General features: G+C 36.3%; 1 protein-coding gene across 1 annotated transcript in view; it reads left to right on the forward strand.

The window, feature by feature from the left end:
* ATG2B (autophagy related 2B) overlaps positions 1-17,789 on the forward strand; it is a 49,182-nt gene that overhangs the window by 10,099 nt on the left and 21,294 nt on the right. Inside the window, exons 7-23 of the mRNA XM_010116949.2 lie at positions 1,977-2,077; positions 3,169-3,347; positions 4,013-4,167; positions 4,899-5,010; positions 5,168-5,429; positions 6,391-6,541; positions 7,102-7,194; positions 7,369-7,557; positions 8,866-9,139; positions 10,523-10,628; positions 11,382-11,574; positions 11,709-11,851; positions 13,024-13,181; positions 13,439-13,611; positions 13,915-14,065; positions 14,962-15,161; positions 16,061-16,141. Coding sequence (XP_010115251.2) covers positions 1,977-2,077; positions 3,169-3,347; positions 4,013-4,167; positions 4,899-5,010; positions 5,168-5,429; positions 6,391-6,541; positions 7,102-7,194; positions 7,369-7,557; positions 8,866-9,139; positions 10,523-10,628; positions 11,382-11,574; positions 11,709-11,851; positions 13,024-13,181; positions 13,439-13,611; positions 13,915-14,065; positions 14,962-15,161; positions 16,061-16,141 — 2,721 coding nt within the window. The remainder of the gene's footprint in view (positions 1-1,976; positions 2,078-3,168; positions 3,348-4,012; positions 4,168-4,898; positions 5,011-5,167; positions 5,430-6,390; positions 6,542-7,101; positions 7,195-7,368; positions 7,558-8,865; positions 9,140-10,522; positions 10,629-11,381; positions 11,575-11,708; positions 11,852-13,023; positions 13,182-13,438; positions 13,612-13,914; positions 14,066-14,961; positions 15,162-16,060; positions 16,142-17,789) is intronic.

Consider the following 17,789-nt stretch of genomic DNA (forward strand, 5'->3'; position numbering starts at 1 on the left):
GTCAAGGGCAGAGTTGAGAGTAATTTTTGTTTTGTAGGAGATGTTCAGTGTAATAGAATGCAGAGCAATGGTCTCTGCAAATTGGGCTTGAGTACAGGCAAAACACTGTTGGTATGTCAAATAACAGCAACATCTGAACTAGTAAATGGATGTAATATTACATGACAAAATGAGACAACTTAGGAAAATTAGAGCACAACAGACTCCACTGAGGGAAAATTAGTTGAATTTATTGCCAGTTAGAATGGGGCTGGATGATAACAAATTAAAACACCTTCCCCTCACCCATTTTTCTTCCCGGACTCAACTGCACTTCGTCTTTCCCAACTCCTCTACCTCCTCACCACCTTGAGCAGTGCAAGGGGGGTGGCAAATTGAGGCACTAGAGCCAGTTCATGACAGTTTCTCTCAGCTGCTTCTTCCTCCTCACACTTTTCCCCTGCTTCAGTGTGGGTTCCTCAGGTGTCATTTCCTCACAAACTGCTTCAGTGTGGGTCCTCTCCATGAGCTACAGTCCAGCAGGATAAACTTGCTCCTGCATAGGTCCTCCATGAACTGCAGTTCCTGATAGGAGAGCCTGCTGAGCCGATTGGTGATGGAATGTTCAGTGATAAAACCTCTGTGATAACATATTTAAGAAGGGGAAAATAAAAATTAAAAAAAAAAAAAGAAGCAGAAGCAAGGGGCATAGAGGGGGAGGTGCGAGCCTTGTGGGCCTTGTGGCCCTCACCCTCTGGCCTCCCACTGGCCAGCCATCTGGGCCGGGTTTGGCCCAGCCTGGCTGAGAGAAGTAAAGAGAGGAGATGTGAAGGGAACATTAGAGGCATCTGCCTGAGCCTGATTGCGAAGAATTTCTTGTGAGAGGAGTGACTGCAGATGCCAAAGTCAGTAACGAAGGAGGGGGAGGAGTAATGCTGCTCCTGACAAGATTCCCATGCAGCCCATGGTGAGGCCGGCTGTCCCCCTGCAGCCCATGGAGGCCCACAGAGGAGCAGAGATCCACCTGCAGCCCATGGAGGACCCCACGCTGGGCAGGCGGATGCCTGAAGGAGGCTGTGGCCTGTGGAGGGCCCACACTGGGGCAGCTGTTCCGGAGGGACTGCATCTCGTGGAAAAACGACCTGTGCTGGAGCAGTTCTTCAGGGACTGTAGCCTGTGGAACAGACCCAATGATGGAGCAGAGGAGGAATGTGAGGAGTTCTTCCCCCTACCAGGAAGGAGCAGCATAAAGCAACATGTGATGAACACACTATAACCCCCATTCCCTGTTCCCCCCATGTTGCTCAGAGTGGGGAGGAAGAGACAGTTGAAATGAAGTTAAGCCTGGGAAGAGGGAGGGCTGGGAGGAAGTTGTTTTTCTTCTCTTTCTCATTGTCCTGCTTTAGTTTTATTAATAATAATAAATAGATGACCTTTGAAGGTCCCTTCCAACCCTAAACATTCTGTGATTCTGTAAATAGTTTTCCCCAAGTCGAGTCTGTTTTGCCTATAATGGCAACTTCAATGATCTCTCCTGTCCTTATCTCAAACTTTGAGCCTTTTTGTTATATTCTCTCTCCCCTATTCCCTCGGAGAGTGAGTGGAGTGAGTGAGAGACTGCGTAGCTTGGTCCTGAGTGGGGATAAACTGCAACAGTAGTTTATAGTTAGTACATAATACTAACTTGATTACTTCTGATTAAAGAAGCAAAACAATTAGCAGATTAATGGTGTTCTTGCATTTTCCTATTAGGCAATTGTGTATTTTAAATTGTGTGTTGTTGTTATTATTATTATTATAAATTGTCAGTGGCACGCCTGTGTTTATCCTGCCAAGCTACAGATTGGAAGCAACACGCAATTTCTAGCTATTGTTATTTAGAAGATGTAGATACTGCTGGAATGGCTGTATCCTTTACAGCATCAAAATCTATTATCAAAGTAGTTGATTCAAGACTTTCAGAGAAAAATTCCTTAAGTGTTCTTTCTTTTTTTCAGTTGGATGTAGATGGACAAATAGACTCTGTACATCTATTTCTGTCACCAAGGCAGGTGCATCTTCTGTTGGACATGGTAGCAGCTATTGCTGGACCAGGCAAGTGAATGTTCTGTAAATGTTAGATATGTATTACAGTGGAGAAAAAATAAACTTTGTGAGATAAACAAGCTTCCTCAGTGGAAAAAAAAATATTGGTGGTGCCAGATTATTGTTAATTTCTCTCTGATATTAGCAAAATGTTTTGTAGCTGCTCTTGAGTAGGCCTATGATAAATTTATTGACTTAATTGCAAATTGTACATGCTGGTAATGAAAATCTAGGTAAAAAATAAGGCTTGACAAGTGACTATGTAGTAGGACAAGAGATGGGGAAAAAGTGGAGAAAATCAGGAGGCCAGAACAATTTTGGTTCTTGTAGCTTCTCTTTTACAAGAGGGGCTTAGTGGTTCAGTCTCTGTCCTATGCTTTAGTGACAGGCACAGAAAAAGTAGAACAGAAAGTAATTGAGTTCGTTTGTCCATTTTTTCTGAGTAATTAAGAGCAGTGTTTTGACTACTGCACTAGCAGGATGTGAGGGTGTTTTGTTTGGTTCCTCCCCCTGCCCCATCTACCTAATGTAACAACACTTACTATTAGGATAGATAGTTAATCTTTTTTTCAAAAGATTTGTCATGTCCTGGGTAGATGCTTACTGTTCTTCTAAGGATCCTGATGTATTTGTTGTACTGGACTTGTTAATTGTTTTTTGATAACCGGAAAAGCATTTCATATAGTTTTCCATATGTGTCATCTTCAAATGTGAAATTTTAATAATTCCTTAGTAGTAAAACCTTTAAGAGATTATGTCCGTAGTTCCTAAAGCTGACTGGGAAGAGAAGTACATGCTGATATTATACGTGAACATATTTGCATATATGATCTTAAAATATTTTCTTCACACTTGAAATTAATGAATGCTAGGGAGCCAGTAAACTGTTTTGGACAAGTAAAATCTTCAAAACAACAAGATTCATGTATATACACGTGTGTGTATATATATATACAGATGCATATATATACATCAACAGCAGTTTATTAATTTTCAGATTAATTTTTGAATTTTCTTTGGGTTACTGTTAAAGAAATTACAGTGGGCTTTCTGTTGTGTTTTTTTTGTTTGTTTGTTTTTTGTTTTTTTTTCTCATTCAGAGAGCCTAAGCAGGATAGAATTGTCAAGTAAAGATAGGAAGAACCGGCCAATGCAACAGGAGGATGAGTATCGGATTCAGATGGAGTTGAAACGTTATTTAAGAAAAGAGTCTTTATCTGCAGGAGCATCATCTGAACAAAGCTTCTATGAGACAGAGAGTGCCAGAACGCCTTCTAGTCGTGGCAAGTATAAAAGATGATGCAGCATAACAAGTAACCTGTTGTTAAGATTAAATAAATTGAAGTTCATCTTTTAATCTTACTAATTTAAGTATCAAAAGAACTTTGACATAGAATAATTGTATAGTATTAATTGTACTGTTGATTAAAAAATTAGCACCTAGTTTAGGTATCAGGCTAGACTTGGTTCAGTATTTCATAAAAACCATTCAGTAATCTGTATGTTACTGTGCAACATGGTAAATACACATGCAGTGTGACATCTTTTCACATGCATGGCTGAGGAAACTAAATGTGGAATAGTAGTTGCATTGCACTGATATTTGTATATTTATTTGAATAATATTTTGCTGATTTGTTTTTAATGTGAAGATACTAACTTTGTTAAAAGGTAAGTGTATGAATTTGTAGGAATTATGCCAACTTGAATATGAAAATGGAACATTTAACTGTTTTAGTATTAAGTTTTGTGCCTTTTTGTCTTTTTTTAATAATCTCTGTCCATAGATACTACTAGTTTCAGTGTCAAGATAACTTAGAACTTCTGAAAATAATATATTTAGCTAATTATTCTGTCTAGCGGTTAGATTTCAGAACTTACGAGTACATTTCTGTTAAAGTAATTTTTCATTAGAAAATAATTCTTTACTATCTATGGCTCTTATTAGAAGAAGAGGTTTTCTTCTCCATGGCTGAAATGGACATGTCTCACAGCCTTTCCTCCCTTCCACCTCTTGGAGACCCTCCAACCATGGATCTAGACTTGTCTTTAACCAGTACATACACAACTACACCAGCAGGATCGCCACTGAGCACTACAGTGGTATAGTATTAACTACCTTTAAAGTCTTTTTGAAATTAACACTTTTGTCTGAAACTGTTGCATAAATACTATTTACAATATCAAGAGCTATTGCAAAATTCTAGGACAATTGAAAATGTTTAGAACTGATAGTATTCCTTTTCTGCTATGGAAATCATGTTGGAAACTTTCTCATCTGTTTGGCTGCCAAGATGTGAAATGGAATGTATTTATTTTCAAATACCTTGAAGCTTATATAGGATGCTTTATGATTTGTATTCATTTTGATAACTACATGTTTGCTTTCACGATTTTTCTTTTAATGTGGACTACCAGGCAATTACAATAAAAAGTACAAAATCATTGTATTAGATTGTTCTTCAAACAACATAAAAACTACGTTGCTGCTATCACCGCCTTTCCCGAATCTGTTCTGTACCTAATGTTTTGCTTAAGAAAAGATGTGGAGAACAGTTCAGGCGTTTAACAGAGGAACAGGAGAATATACACTCATGGAGAGGGAAACTTTCAATTTAAAAATATGTGGATGTAGACCATCATTGAATTAGAAATCATAGCCCAAAGTAAAGCGTATCTACATTGTTTAGTTAGAACTAATATGCCATGAAATGATGTGCTATTGATTGTTTATGCATGGATTTTCTTTTTGTTCCTTTACCTTATTACTTATATTGGATCTAATGTCTAACATCTATTTGTCAAATTTAAGGTCATATATATTTTTGTTTTAGCTTCAGCCAACTTGGGGTGATTTTCTTGATCGTAACAAACAGGAACTACAACCTCCAAGAGGTTCTTCGCTTACAGCCAACATAGTTCACCAGACTTCCTTAAGAAGGACATGTAAGTAAAAATCTTGTTTTGCATTCTACTCCTTAGATAATTCTGGAAATGAGTTGTTATGCAGCAACTTGGTAAAAAGAAATGAAAATCAAAAGTAAGATGACTTTATAAATGTGTTCCTGCTGAAAAATTATGTTAACTTAATTTTGTATTTCAGCTATTCCATCCAGATCTGTTTCTGTGGATGAATCCAGACCTGAGCTTCTTTTTAGACTGACAGTTGGAACTTTCTCAGTGTCTGTACTTCATATTGACCCTTTACCCCCACCGGAAAGTTCGCTGAACCTTAACCCATTGACACCAATGGCTCGGGATTTCTTTACCCGGATAGAAAAGATTGAGCCAGTTAAGTTTTCAACAGAAGATTTTCTGTCCTTCCGAGAAGTGTTTGCAGAAGCTTGTTCTCATGATCACCTTAGGTATAACTTTGGTTATTAAGAAATATAAATAACAAAAATACCTTTTAAGTAAATTTTAATAAAGTAAATTTATTTCCATAGGAATCGTGTCACTGAATAGTTGAGTTGCATTAGACTTCTCTGTTAATTTCAAAATAGCCTTGAATTTTGACATCTGTTGTCCAAGACTGGTTTGGGTGGGGTTTTTTTTTTTTTGGTGTTTTTTTTTTTTTGATTGTTTGGTTGGGGTTTTTTTTTTTTTTTTTGTTTGGGCTTTTTTTTAAACAAAGTAAGAGGAAAAGTGCATAAGCACTAGAATCTACCTAGCTCTTTTCAATGATAGATGAATTAAATGAGGTACAGTTTCTACCACAGAAATCTAGAGCATCAAGACTGATTAAGTAAATTATTTCTTTAGAAACAGTTGTATTTTACAGGACCATCTTTATTTCAATTTAGGGCTTTCTGCTTCAAGGAGCTTAGGGTTTTACTTAGTTTGAAATAGTGTATTAGTAGGGATAAAAAGTAAGTGTGAGCAAAATCATGAAGTTAGTCAAAAGTCTTTTTTCCAGAAGTTTTTACTATCCCAGTGCAGTGTATGAAGTACAATATTTAAGGGTGTATATATCTTTTCTTACCTTATGCATGTAATTTAGACTTCCTGAGGCATTTTAATATAAGGATGTTAGATTCCCAGGGTGTTATGTGAACTGCGCCTTAGGTTAAACGTCTAAAGTGTTCTTTACAAATTTCTCTACGCTGACCATTGTTGAACGTCGAACATAAGTGAGCTCCATTGTCTTTGTTGCTAAAGCTATAATCTATTATAATTATTTTTTTTCTTGCTTTTGAAGAAATTATGGTGATTGTAATGATTTTTTAAAAGATTGAAGTGATCCTTTTTTACATATGTAAATCTTGACTTTTCATGATTTCTATTGTTTTATGCTACTTTTCACAATTCGTAATTTTCATAATTCAGATTTATAGGTACTGGCATCAAAGTGTCTTATGAACAAAGACAGAGGACTGCCTCTCGAAGTTTTAGTACTGATTTATCCATTGGGGATATGGAGCTCCTGGAATGCCTTTTTTCTACTGACTCTCATTCCCTTCAGCCTCACTATACCGAGGTATGTGAAAAATACAGGGAGTTCCATAAAGAAGAAATGTTAATTGTATAACTGAGAATGCTAGATTTAAAAATGGTTGTAATATTAAATAGGGGTTTTTTAGTGGTTTTTTTGTTTTGTTTTGTTTTGTTTTTTTTTTAATATTTTATGGTTTTAAGATGCAAATGACATTTTAATTGCAAGCTCAAATAGTGAACCAGACTGCTGTCATACCTGACAGGAATAGTGTTAAGTAGCCAAACCGCTAGTTTACTTCTCTTAAATATACTTAACAAAGTTTGGGAATTAGAATAAATGTATTCCAAAAACTAATGGATGGAGTTGAGCAATACAAAGGTTTCTCTGGGTGATGATATTCTTTCAGCTCTTTTAATAGTCAGAGACATCCAATACAGTGGCTGAATAAGTGGATTGAATAGATGGTTGGGCTAGGGTTTTGTTTTGCTGACTTGAATGTAGGGTTACCTACTGTCTGTTCTAGGTAAAACGTCATAAGTATCTTTTCCTGTGGCAATTCTTTCCTCCTTGTCTATTAAGTATTTTTAAATTTCGTTCTAAAGCTGCTGACATTTCATTCTGAAGAAGGAAATGATTCTCATGCTATGCCATGCCTTCAGCTTCATTACAAGCATTCAGATAATAGAGGACCTCAGGTAAGGTGGGAGCTTAAAAACTCCAGGTTTCTGTATAATACCTGTTTTTTAATTTTGTTCTTTTTAACAGAAAGGTATCTTTCTTGTAAAACAGAGTCTTGAACTCTTGGTTATTACAATTGGTTTCACTATATTGTTTTTAAGGGTTTTAGTGCTTTTTCTCTTTCTTTTCAGGGTAGTCAAGGGAGACTCAGTTCTGTTCCACAGAAAGCAGAGTTACAAATAAAGTTAAGTCCTGTGTTTTGTGAGCTGGATATTAGTATTGTAGACAGATTAAATTCGTTACTTCAACCACAGAAACTAACTACAGTGGAGATGATGGCATCTCACATGTATGCTTCTTACAACAAGCACATAAGTCTGGTAAGTTAGAAGTTAAATTGATTGATGAACTTGCTGATTTTTTGCAGGAGGAAGGGAGGATGGCACTAAGCCTGAGATTGCTAATTCTGATTAATTTGTGGTGGTTGGGTTTTTTGTTTGGTTTTGTTCTCTGGTATGGTGTGGTATTTTGTTGTTTTTTTGTTTGTTTTGTTTTTTTTTTTTTTCTCCTACTGATACAGAGTAGTAACCATCTGATGTAGATACTCATTTTAGGTTCAGTGATTGCATGCTTGATAAGAGACCTGAAGACAATGGTAGCTGCTTCACAAACTGCATAATTTCTGAGCTTCTTGAAGCAAGCAGAACTGAGCAAAAAAGAGAATCCCTAATCTGTCCCATCATGCTCTCCAGGAGCTGGTATAAACTGTTGCTGACAATTCCACTTCTGTATTGAAATCTTTAGGTGTCACAGTCAGCCCAGTTCCCTCTGCTGTGTGTTATCCACTTTTAGGGTAGGTAATAGGTAGGATATGGAACATATGCATTGCATTCTGGTGGTCAGGGACCAACAGAAGAAGTTGGAGCTTGTTTGTCTTCAGGTTGTCAGTAAGATTTAAATGTTAGTATATTTAGCACAACAGTGTTGAACTTGAAGGATTTTCTTGAAATATATGAGGAAGGATTAGTGCAATTAACTGTTTTTCTACACAACAACAAATATCTTAATGTAATTTTATTGCTGCATTGATTGGTTACACAAAAATTAGTCTTCAAAACTTAGTTAAGAGAATCCTCATTTTAGAAAGTTGTAAGACATGTATAGTTTCTATCAATATGGTTATGTCCTGAAATTTTGATTCTTTTCAGTGATGATCTGCAGTAAACTGCCCAAGGAGGTTTTGAATGGCATGTTAGTGACAGGAGCTGGAAGCCATGACTTACTGAAAGGGGCACATATGTATGGTGGTAGTTCCTGGCTTCTCAGCAATAGCATTAAAACAGACAAAAAAAAATCTGTGGGATGTGATATTTCTTAGCTGTAGCTGAGTATTGTTTGCTACTATCACTCTCTAATTTAAAAGAAAAAAATAGCCATTTTTTGAAGGATTGCTAACCTCTGCAAATGCTTGACTTCTAAGTAGAATCTTAACACCACCAATAACAGAATATCCTAAGAGTAGTAGTAATTGGTCCTAATACTTGTATTTTGTGATATATGAAAAATTAGTCTTTTACATTTTTAGATATTACATCGTCAAAAGCTTTTCCCATAGTAATTTTTAGTGCTGTTTTCTCTAACTTAGTTTTTTTTTTTTTTTTTTTTTCTTCCTTTACTTTGCTTTTTAGCATAAAGCATTTACTGAAGTTTTCCTGGATGATTCACATACTCCTGCAAACTGTAGAGTTTCCGTTCAAGTCACTGCCCCAGCATTAAATCTCTCTGTTCGCTTCCCAATACCTGATCTACGGTCAGATCAGGAAAGAGGACCATGGTTTAAGAAATCACTTCAGAAGGAGATTCTTCATCTTGAATTTACAGATGTGGAATTTAAAACTGAGTTTATAGGAGGATCAACTCCAGAACAAGTTAAATTAGAACTTACCTTTAAAGAGCTAACTGGTAAGAATGTTAACATTATATTCAAATATTCTTTTTTGTTTTCCCAGATACTATATAGTTGAGTCAAAAGTTCTCTCCTCTGGATTCACACAAGGAGTGTCTCTCCAGCTGAATTTTGGAGCAGATATCCCTGCCACAGTTTAGTGCTCTGTACTAAATATCAGCATAAGTCAAAATAATACTACTAGGAGGAGAGGCTAATGTATTTAGGTGTAGTGCTTGCATTCTTGTTTTTGAGATCTGAGCTAGTATTCCTGTTACTTTCTGTTATATTGTTATACCAGTTTATTTCAATGTAGGACTTCTCTGGGATCTCTATCGTGGTGTTAGGGTAAGTTTTGAAGATTTGTAGGGAGACACTACAGCTATGGAAATTAGGAACCTCACGTCTAGTCTAGAAATGAATCACAGAATCATAAAATTGTTGTAAGTTGGAAAAGACCTTTAAGGTCATTGAGTCCAACTGTAAACCTGACACTGCCAAGTCCACCACGAAACCATATTGCTAAGCACCACATCTACACATCTTTTAAATACCTCCAGGCATGGTGACTCAAGCACTTCCCAGGGCAGCCCATTTCAATGCTTGACAACCCTTTCGGTGAAGAAACTCTTCCTAATATCCAATCTAAACCTCCCCTCGCACAACTTGAGTCCATTTCTTCCTGTCTTATTGCTTGTTACTTGGGAAAAGAGACCAACACCCACGTCGCTACAACCTCCTTTCAGGCAGCTGTAGAGAGCAATAAGGTCTCCCTTCAGCCTCCTTTTCTCCCGGCCCTTCATCTGCTTCGTTGCTTTTCTCTGGACACGCTCCAGCAACTCAGCATCCTTCTTGTACGGAGAGGCCCAAAACTGAAGGCAGTATTCAAGGTGCAGCCTCACTGGTGCTGAGTACAGGGGCACAACCACTTCCCTCTTCTGCTGGCCACACTGTTTGTGATACAAATGAAGTGAATGATATCCTAAATAACTGTCATTGAGAAAACTTTAATACTTTAATGCCTCTAATACCTTTTAAAGTAATAAATATGTGAGCCTGGTTTATATTTGCAGCCTTCTCTGCTTGTTTGTCATTCCGTGTGCTTTTGAAGGCTGTGACATAATATAGTGATGCTATAAATATAAATGCAGATATTTATGTATTAGAAGCATATGTTTTTCTAAGTGCTGCTAGCTAGAAGATAATGTGAAAGAATTTTTGTTTCTAAAAATTATATTTAATTTTTGGAGGAAAAGATGACAAAATTTGCGTTAGTACCTTAGTAACAGCACTGACAAGTTAGCCTGTTAGACTCCAACCTGAGGAGCGGGGGATTGGGCAACTCAAAGTTAGCAGTTGTTATTCTTGCGTTAATTTTTTAAATATCTTTTTCTGTTCAGGTTCCTTTGAAGAAGATAGTGCAGAAGCACCAGTAAAATTTTTTCAAGTGTCTGGTGGCATAGATGGAGATATAACATCGTCATCGGACAATTTTGACTGGCCTCGGTAAAATAGTGTCTTATTTTTTTAATGTGAATTGTTTGAATTTTTATGAAGCACTGTTCTTTTTCTAATTTTCATGCAGACTGCCTATGCGGTAAATGTTTTAAAATAATTTGCAAAGAAAGAACATGTAGCTATTGAAAAACTTAATAAAAAAACCCCAAACTTCTACATTTATAATAATGCAAGATGGTTTTAATGTATAATAGTTTCTGAGTAGACTTGAGTAAATTTCAGTGAAAGTTAGGTGAATGATTAGAGACTTGAAACTTTACCATTTTTGGAGTTTTTTTGTCTCTTTACCTTTCCTCCTACTTTTCCATTCAAGACTGAATATGAAACAAACAAACAAAAAATCTCAGTCAATTTTTGCCTCAAAATACTAATAAAAGCTGGTATAAAGCCATAACAACAATAAGGGTAATTATATTGTGACTGAATTTAAAAAAATCAGTGGGACAGCACTAGGTTTTCCTTAGGTCACCTAAAGGAGTTGAAAAAAGCAGACACTCTTTCGCCTGATAGTTCTTTTTCCATGTCCCTTTGTGCCTGTAAGTTTGGTGTTGTTCTTAATGGTGTCACTTTGTCTAATAAAATACGTTATTGTCTGATAAAAAAGGTCCTTGGTCTTTGAGCTATCTAGTCTATGTGTATTTTATGGCTAGCTAGTAGAGCTAGGGGACATGTGACTGTGCATCGATATAAGAATTGTAAGTGTCTCTAATGGCTTATTCTGCATAACTTCTTCAATGTCAGGATTGTATTGAAAATAAACCCTCTGGCTGTGCACTCTATTCTGGAAAGGATAGCAGCTGAGGAGGAAGAAGGTGATAATAACTTTCAAGAGGAAGAAGAAGGAGGGTCTCATTCTTTGAAGGATGTCTGTGACATTAGAAGACCAGAGCCTTCTCCTTTTTCTTCTCGTAGGGTCATGTTTGAAAATGAAGAGGTACTATAAAATTTTGTTATTGCTTAGTGCTTATGGTAGAGAAAATTAATCTATTCTCAGTACTTTATATGCATTTTCTGTCTTCCAGTTTTGTACTCTTTACTTGAGTTGCCCTTTTTTTTTTTTTCTTTCAGATGGTGATGCCAGGAGATGTAGTTGAAATGACTGAGTTTCAGGATAAAACAATTAGCAATTCTCATTATGTATTGGAACTCACATTACCAAACATTCACTTAACATTACCAAACAAAAGCTTTTATGAAAAACTTTACAACAGGCAAGTATGATAATTGTTTTGCTTGGTTATCGTGACCTGTACTTTTAGTTCTATATTCATTGTTGATAAAAGCAATTGAAAATGAGGAGCTATAGCAAGAATTCATTTGTATAGTTTTCTAAGAACACAAAATGCTACATAAATATTCTTTCAAGTTAACATCAGAGATGCCACTGTGTCGTATACCTGACTGGTGCCATAGCAGCCAGCTGCTAAACAGGGTTTGGCAGATTTTGTGAACAAAGGGTAAAGTTAAATAGTCTTTTACTTTCAGTGAATACTTGGTTCAGATCTCTGTTCTCTTTGTTTCATTTTGCTCTAATCTTTCTGAATTCTCCTTTATAAATAGATCATTGTACTTCAAAAACTGTTGCATTCAGTTTTATTCTTTCCCTTTTATTCAGAGATATTCTATCTAAAAATTAAGAGTCCGCAAGGTACACAGGGGAAAAAACTCTAACCACCCAGTTTTGTAAGCCGTATAAAGGCTTACAGATAAGCGTTCAGCATTTATTTCTCTTAGTTTACTGTCTGAAAAACAAAGAAGTGCAATGAAATTAAATCACCTAAAAAAGTAGATATTATGGTACGCATTAGCTACTGTCCTGGTTTTGGCAGGGACGGAGTTAATTTTTTCTCTCAGAGCTACATAAAGAGAGAAGCTGATCTGTTTTCGCCACTGATAGACATTACATTACTTCCAAACCATTTTTTCACTCCCGAAGTGGCAAAGCTGAACCATTCATTGAATGTTCTTTTGGTGTACTTCTGTACTGAATGTCACATAGATCTTTATTCCAACAGGTACAGGCTCACTTGAAGTCAAAATAACTAATGTTTCCTGCATCTTTGCTTGAAAATTTATGTGATCAAAATAGAGTTTTGTCATTTCCCCACTGAGCTACACCTACAGAGGATTTTCTGTCACTGTCAAATGTTAGACTTTGATAAAGTGTATGCCATAATTACAGAAAAAAGTTACTGTCATTATTTATTACTTTTACTCAGAATGCATTATTCTTTCTTCTGCTCTTGAACTTTTTGCTCTTCCTTGTTTATGAAATCTGAAATCTGTTATATGAAGACTGCAAAGGAAATATTGCTTGACTGACCTTATATTAAGTGGAAATGTAGTAATATATTTTGTATAACGATAATATATTTCTTTCTAGGATCAGCAATGATTTGTTGTTGTGGGAACCCACAGCTCCATCTCCTGTAGAAACATTTGAAAACCTTTCTTATGGTGTTGGACTATCTGTGGCCAGCCAGCTCATCAACACTTTCAGTAAAGACAGCTTTAGTCAGTTTAAGTCTGCAGTTCATTATGGTAATATACTTAATAAATCATCTAGAAATATAGTAATTAAAAATAATAATTAGCTGAAGTATTAAGCTGATAGTAGAAAGGATTTGTAAAATTATAAGAAAGGATTTACTTAAACCAAGGAGGAAAACCATAAATTACTGCTTAATTAAGTAAGAGAAGTGTAAAATTGAGTTGCATTGCTGATGGAAAAACAATGCGTTATTGGCATAGTATGTGTACTAGCTAGAGAGTTAGTTGTTTTTCATTTTATCTATTAGATGATGAGAGTGGATCTGAGGAAGAAACACTACAGTATTATTCCACCGTTGATCCAAACTATCGTTCACGCAGAAGGAAAAAGCTTGACCCTCAGAATAAGAACTCACAAAGCTTTCTGTCTATTCTGCTGAATGTGACGCATGGATTAGTGTCAATATTCACAGATGTAAAGGTGAGACACTGGGGCTGGAAAAAGTTGTTTTGTTGTTTTGGCCATGGGATCCCCTTTATGCTGTGTGTACTGTTTTTGGAAGGAACAAGTGTTTATGACAGTAATTCTAAAATCGTCGTACTGTTGTATTGTAACTAGACAATAATGCAACACGGTATTTTACCAGTTCTCTTTGCTTTACATGAGAATAACTAAATGCAAGCAGGAAAATATGTATTGGTAGCAAGTGTTATGTTAGTTTAGACTGTCTGACTGCAGCAAACTCAGCAAGCAATCATTTTATCGTTTCTATTCTTCCTTCAGCAGGATGATGGAAATACACTGGAAGGAAAATATGGCGAATTCTGGTTGGAGTTCAATGGTGGTTCACTTTTCAGTGTGACTAAATATGAAGGCTTTGAGGACAGACACTATGTTTGTCTCCATTCTAGTAGCCTCAATTTATATCATCAAGGTAGGGGAGGGATTGAGGTGGCTTTTGGACTTAATTTGAAGTGAGATAAGCTTGAAGTTTTTTTAGGAGAAATGCTATCTTTTTCTTCCCCTCCCCGCCCCCCTCACCCCAGTAGTGTATCATTTAACGCAATCAATTTGGTTCATGACTAATGTTCCTAAATGCTAGTGTAATACAGCTTCATGATAACTGTGTTTAGCTACAGTTCAGCTCAAACTTTCCTTGACAAATGCTGATGTTTAAAGATACTGTGGTCATCTGGCAAATTAGCTGTACGGGCAAATTAGCTGTACAGTCTGTTCTTTATTATGAAAGTACACACTTCCTACATATTATTGGTTATTTAATTAAAAAGGGTACAGGTTACCAGTGGCTTCTGTATCTTTCCTGGGTAGCTAATTGTAGTCAGCAGGTGAAATATTTCAAGTTGACTGTGTAGTTTGTTTGGCTGGCAACCCCCATGTAGTAAAACCTTTTAAGATTTTCCCCTTAAATGTCTCTGAGTCACTGGTAGTCAAGTGATTTTCAGTGCAAGGCTTAATGATTGTGTGTTTAGGTTAACCTGCCACCATCTCATGAAATGAAAAGGAGAGATGTTTTTCTATCTCTCCATGTAACCCATAGGAGATTTCTGTCCTTTATTTCAGCTTTGCCATTTTTTTGAGCAAATGAAAAACCAAACCTATAGTCACATTGAAGATTTTAGCTAGAACCGTGATTTTAAAGATTGGATCACCTGTAATCTCCTTTTCACAATTTTTGGTTGTCAGTGTGCGTGACTAACCTTGGTAATTAAAATAATTTTCAAGGCATTAAGTATAAAAAGGATTTTCTTTAACTCTTCATCAGTAACAGCTTTGAAGCAAGAGGTAACTAATTCTAAAATCTTTTTGCAGGTATGGTAGATGGGGTTGTTCCTTCTTCTGAAGTACGACTGCCCAGCGCAATACGTCCTCATTGGTTAGAACCTACTATTTGTTTTTCGGAAGAAGATGGTCTTAGTAGGACTACTTCAGATGGTGTAGGAGTGGATTGTCCAAGTATGCTGACTGTTGCAGTAAAAATCCAATCAGACAAAATAGAGAGCAATACAAAGGTTTGTGGTTTTAAATTTGTGCTTTTATAAATTATTTGAATTATCTAAGTTGATATGGAAGCATCTAGATGTGGAGTTACAAGGATTATAAATGAAGAAACCATATAATTCTGAGCTGTTAATCCTCGAACTATGATTTTTTGTTAGAATATTTTGAGTGGATTGTACAATTTCAGTATCAGCATAATTTACTAATTCTTCCAATATTTTGCTTTGCTGTTCACAGTGTATTTCCTCACTGAATGTATTTTGTGGCCAGTTGACATTTTTCTTGTTTTTCTTTGGTTGAATTTTGATCTTGTGCTAAACCAGGCAAGAACAAATATAAAGAGTTAAAAGCTTTCCGCTCAGCTTACTAGCAGTGTCATCTAATAGGCAGCCTTTGCTTAGCTGTTTGGAGTGGCACTGGTAAATGAGTGGTATGTTTGACTTTGACACTAGCATTAATTAGCGTAGCTAAAAGATGACCTCTTAGCTGTCATAGTGGTGACAAACAGGTTGGTAAAATTATCTAGAGAAGGAATCTGCAGGCCAGCACAATGTCATGGGGGCCCTATTAACTCAGATTTGAACAGTATAAGAGAGAACTATGTTGAGCTGGTACTCCTCATAATTCCTACTGAATTCTAGAATGAACAAACAGGTAGCCTTTCTTCCTATCACCACCACAAAATTATCATTTCTGAACTATCCTGTCGCAAAAAGTATTAGACTGTATTAGCCGGGGCTTCTGTATTAGCAAGCAAGGTTTTTTGAATGTTTAATCTTGGCCCAGTTCTTTCTTAATTTCTAGATACTTGGAGATTCTGTGAGCAGAAGGATGACTGTGTTTCGTAATGTAGATGTCAAATAGTTACATGTATTTCATGTAAACTAACTCATGCAACTTTCTTGTGCAGGAATTTCTGGTTGCTGTTGGACTAAGAGGAGCCACCCTTCAGCACAGAGTACTGCCTTCAGGTTTAAGCTGGCATGAACAGGTCAGGTTTCTCGACTACACTTTCAGTTTCATTCTCGTTGCTTTAAAGTATTAAACTAAACCTTGATGGAAAATCCTTGTGTTAGGCTATGTGTTATTATCTTACTCTGCTCTGAAAATGTTGTTTGTTCTTTCTTGACTCTCTTTGAGACCATTGACAGACTGTAGTCTTGCTTTTAAATTCTTACTTGTGTATTCATTTGCTACAGTTCCTCTCATCATCCTAAATCTCTGCCCACAACATGTCAGGGAGGTTCTGGGATTTTTGGGAGTCTTTTTCTTTCTTTCTTTTTTTTTTTTTTATTTTTTTTTTTTTTTAAAGTTCAGGTGGAAAAGCTCAGTAGTCCAATGCTATACAAGTACTTAGATAATCCTTGCTGTAAAAATCACCCTCAAAACAAACAAATGTGCTGTTTGCAGCATTGAAAACATTTCTATATTTTTTTTCCTTCTGCTCACTTTGTTCCTCGAGTCCTATTTCTCCTTTGTCTGTTTCCTGTTTTACATCATTTGACTAGCAGTAATGGAGAAGATTTTGGGGAAGTAGTAAGCGACAGTTTACATAGACACTTGTAATGCAAACTTCTGAATTAGAAGGGTCATACTGGTATGCGTGGATGCAGAGGTACAGCACAGTAGACAGGGCTAGAGACTCTTGAGCTGGAAGCTATGTGTAAACATGCATGAGCTAGGACATGCCATTAGCACAGTAGCAGCGTAGTTGGATGTACTTGAATGTGCTTACACCATACTGGATTACAGATAGTAAACCCTGATGTTCAAACTTATCCTGCTTATCCTCCAGCATGTATGGTATGCTTATTTTTACATGCATTTTTATTGTATAACTGCATGAAGCTGAACTTAGCGCTTTGGACTTTTCTGTGTCATTACTTTTTTCTCAGCATGATACTGCTATGTGTTCCTGTGGCCCACTTTACACTGTGTTGCCTATTTGCTCTGTGAATTTTTGCTTAATTAACATAGCCTGTAAGGTACTTGGGAATCTTTTTTGGAGGGGAAGGGAGGAAATAAAAAATTGACCAAAGAGGTAAGTAGAGGAAATTATTAAAAGGTTAGTAGTGTTGGTGCGCAGCAGGCTTGGAATTATTTAAGAACTTTTATAGTGTAATGGATTTGAGAACTATGACAGATCTTAAAGAGGAGGATAGGAGTTTGTTTTATGCAGTAATACATGAAAAAAGCGGTATATACAATGCATGCGCACATTTCTGATTCTGAGTGTGTTACCCCCCCACCTAGAATAAGAAAGATGACTTGAAGATAACTTTAACAATATACAAGATTATGGGAAAAGTTGACTTTTCAGGTAAAAAGAACAAAGAAAATGCTAACACAGTAATAACAACTGCAAAGAAAGATTAATGAGTCTGTATTTGGGAAATGCTTTAAAATGAATTGTGAGGTGTTGTACAAGGAGCCATGCAGGCATCTGTGGATTGGTCTTTTCCACACTTCTGAGGCTGCAGTTTGGGTAGTGTTTTTTTTACCTCTGTTTACATTCCATGCTTTTCTATATTCAGATACTGAGTAAGCAACTTTAAATATCTGAGATTGTTCACTCCCTTTCCCTTCTACTAATCAAATGTTTTATTGTCATGGCTGTTACAGATTTTCTGTTTTCTCAT

Source organism: Chlamydotis macqueenii, chromosome 5 (assembly GCF_036417535.1).
Source record: "Chlamydotis macqueenii isolate bChlMac1 chromosome 5, bChlMac1.mat, whole genome shotgun sequence".
Classification (NCBI taxonomy): domain Eukaryota; kingdom Metazoa; phylum Chordata; class Aves; order Otidiformes; family Otididae; genus Chlamydotis; species Chlamydotis macqueenii.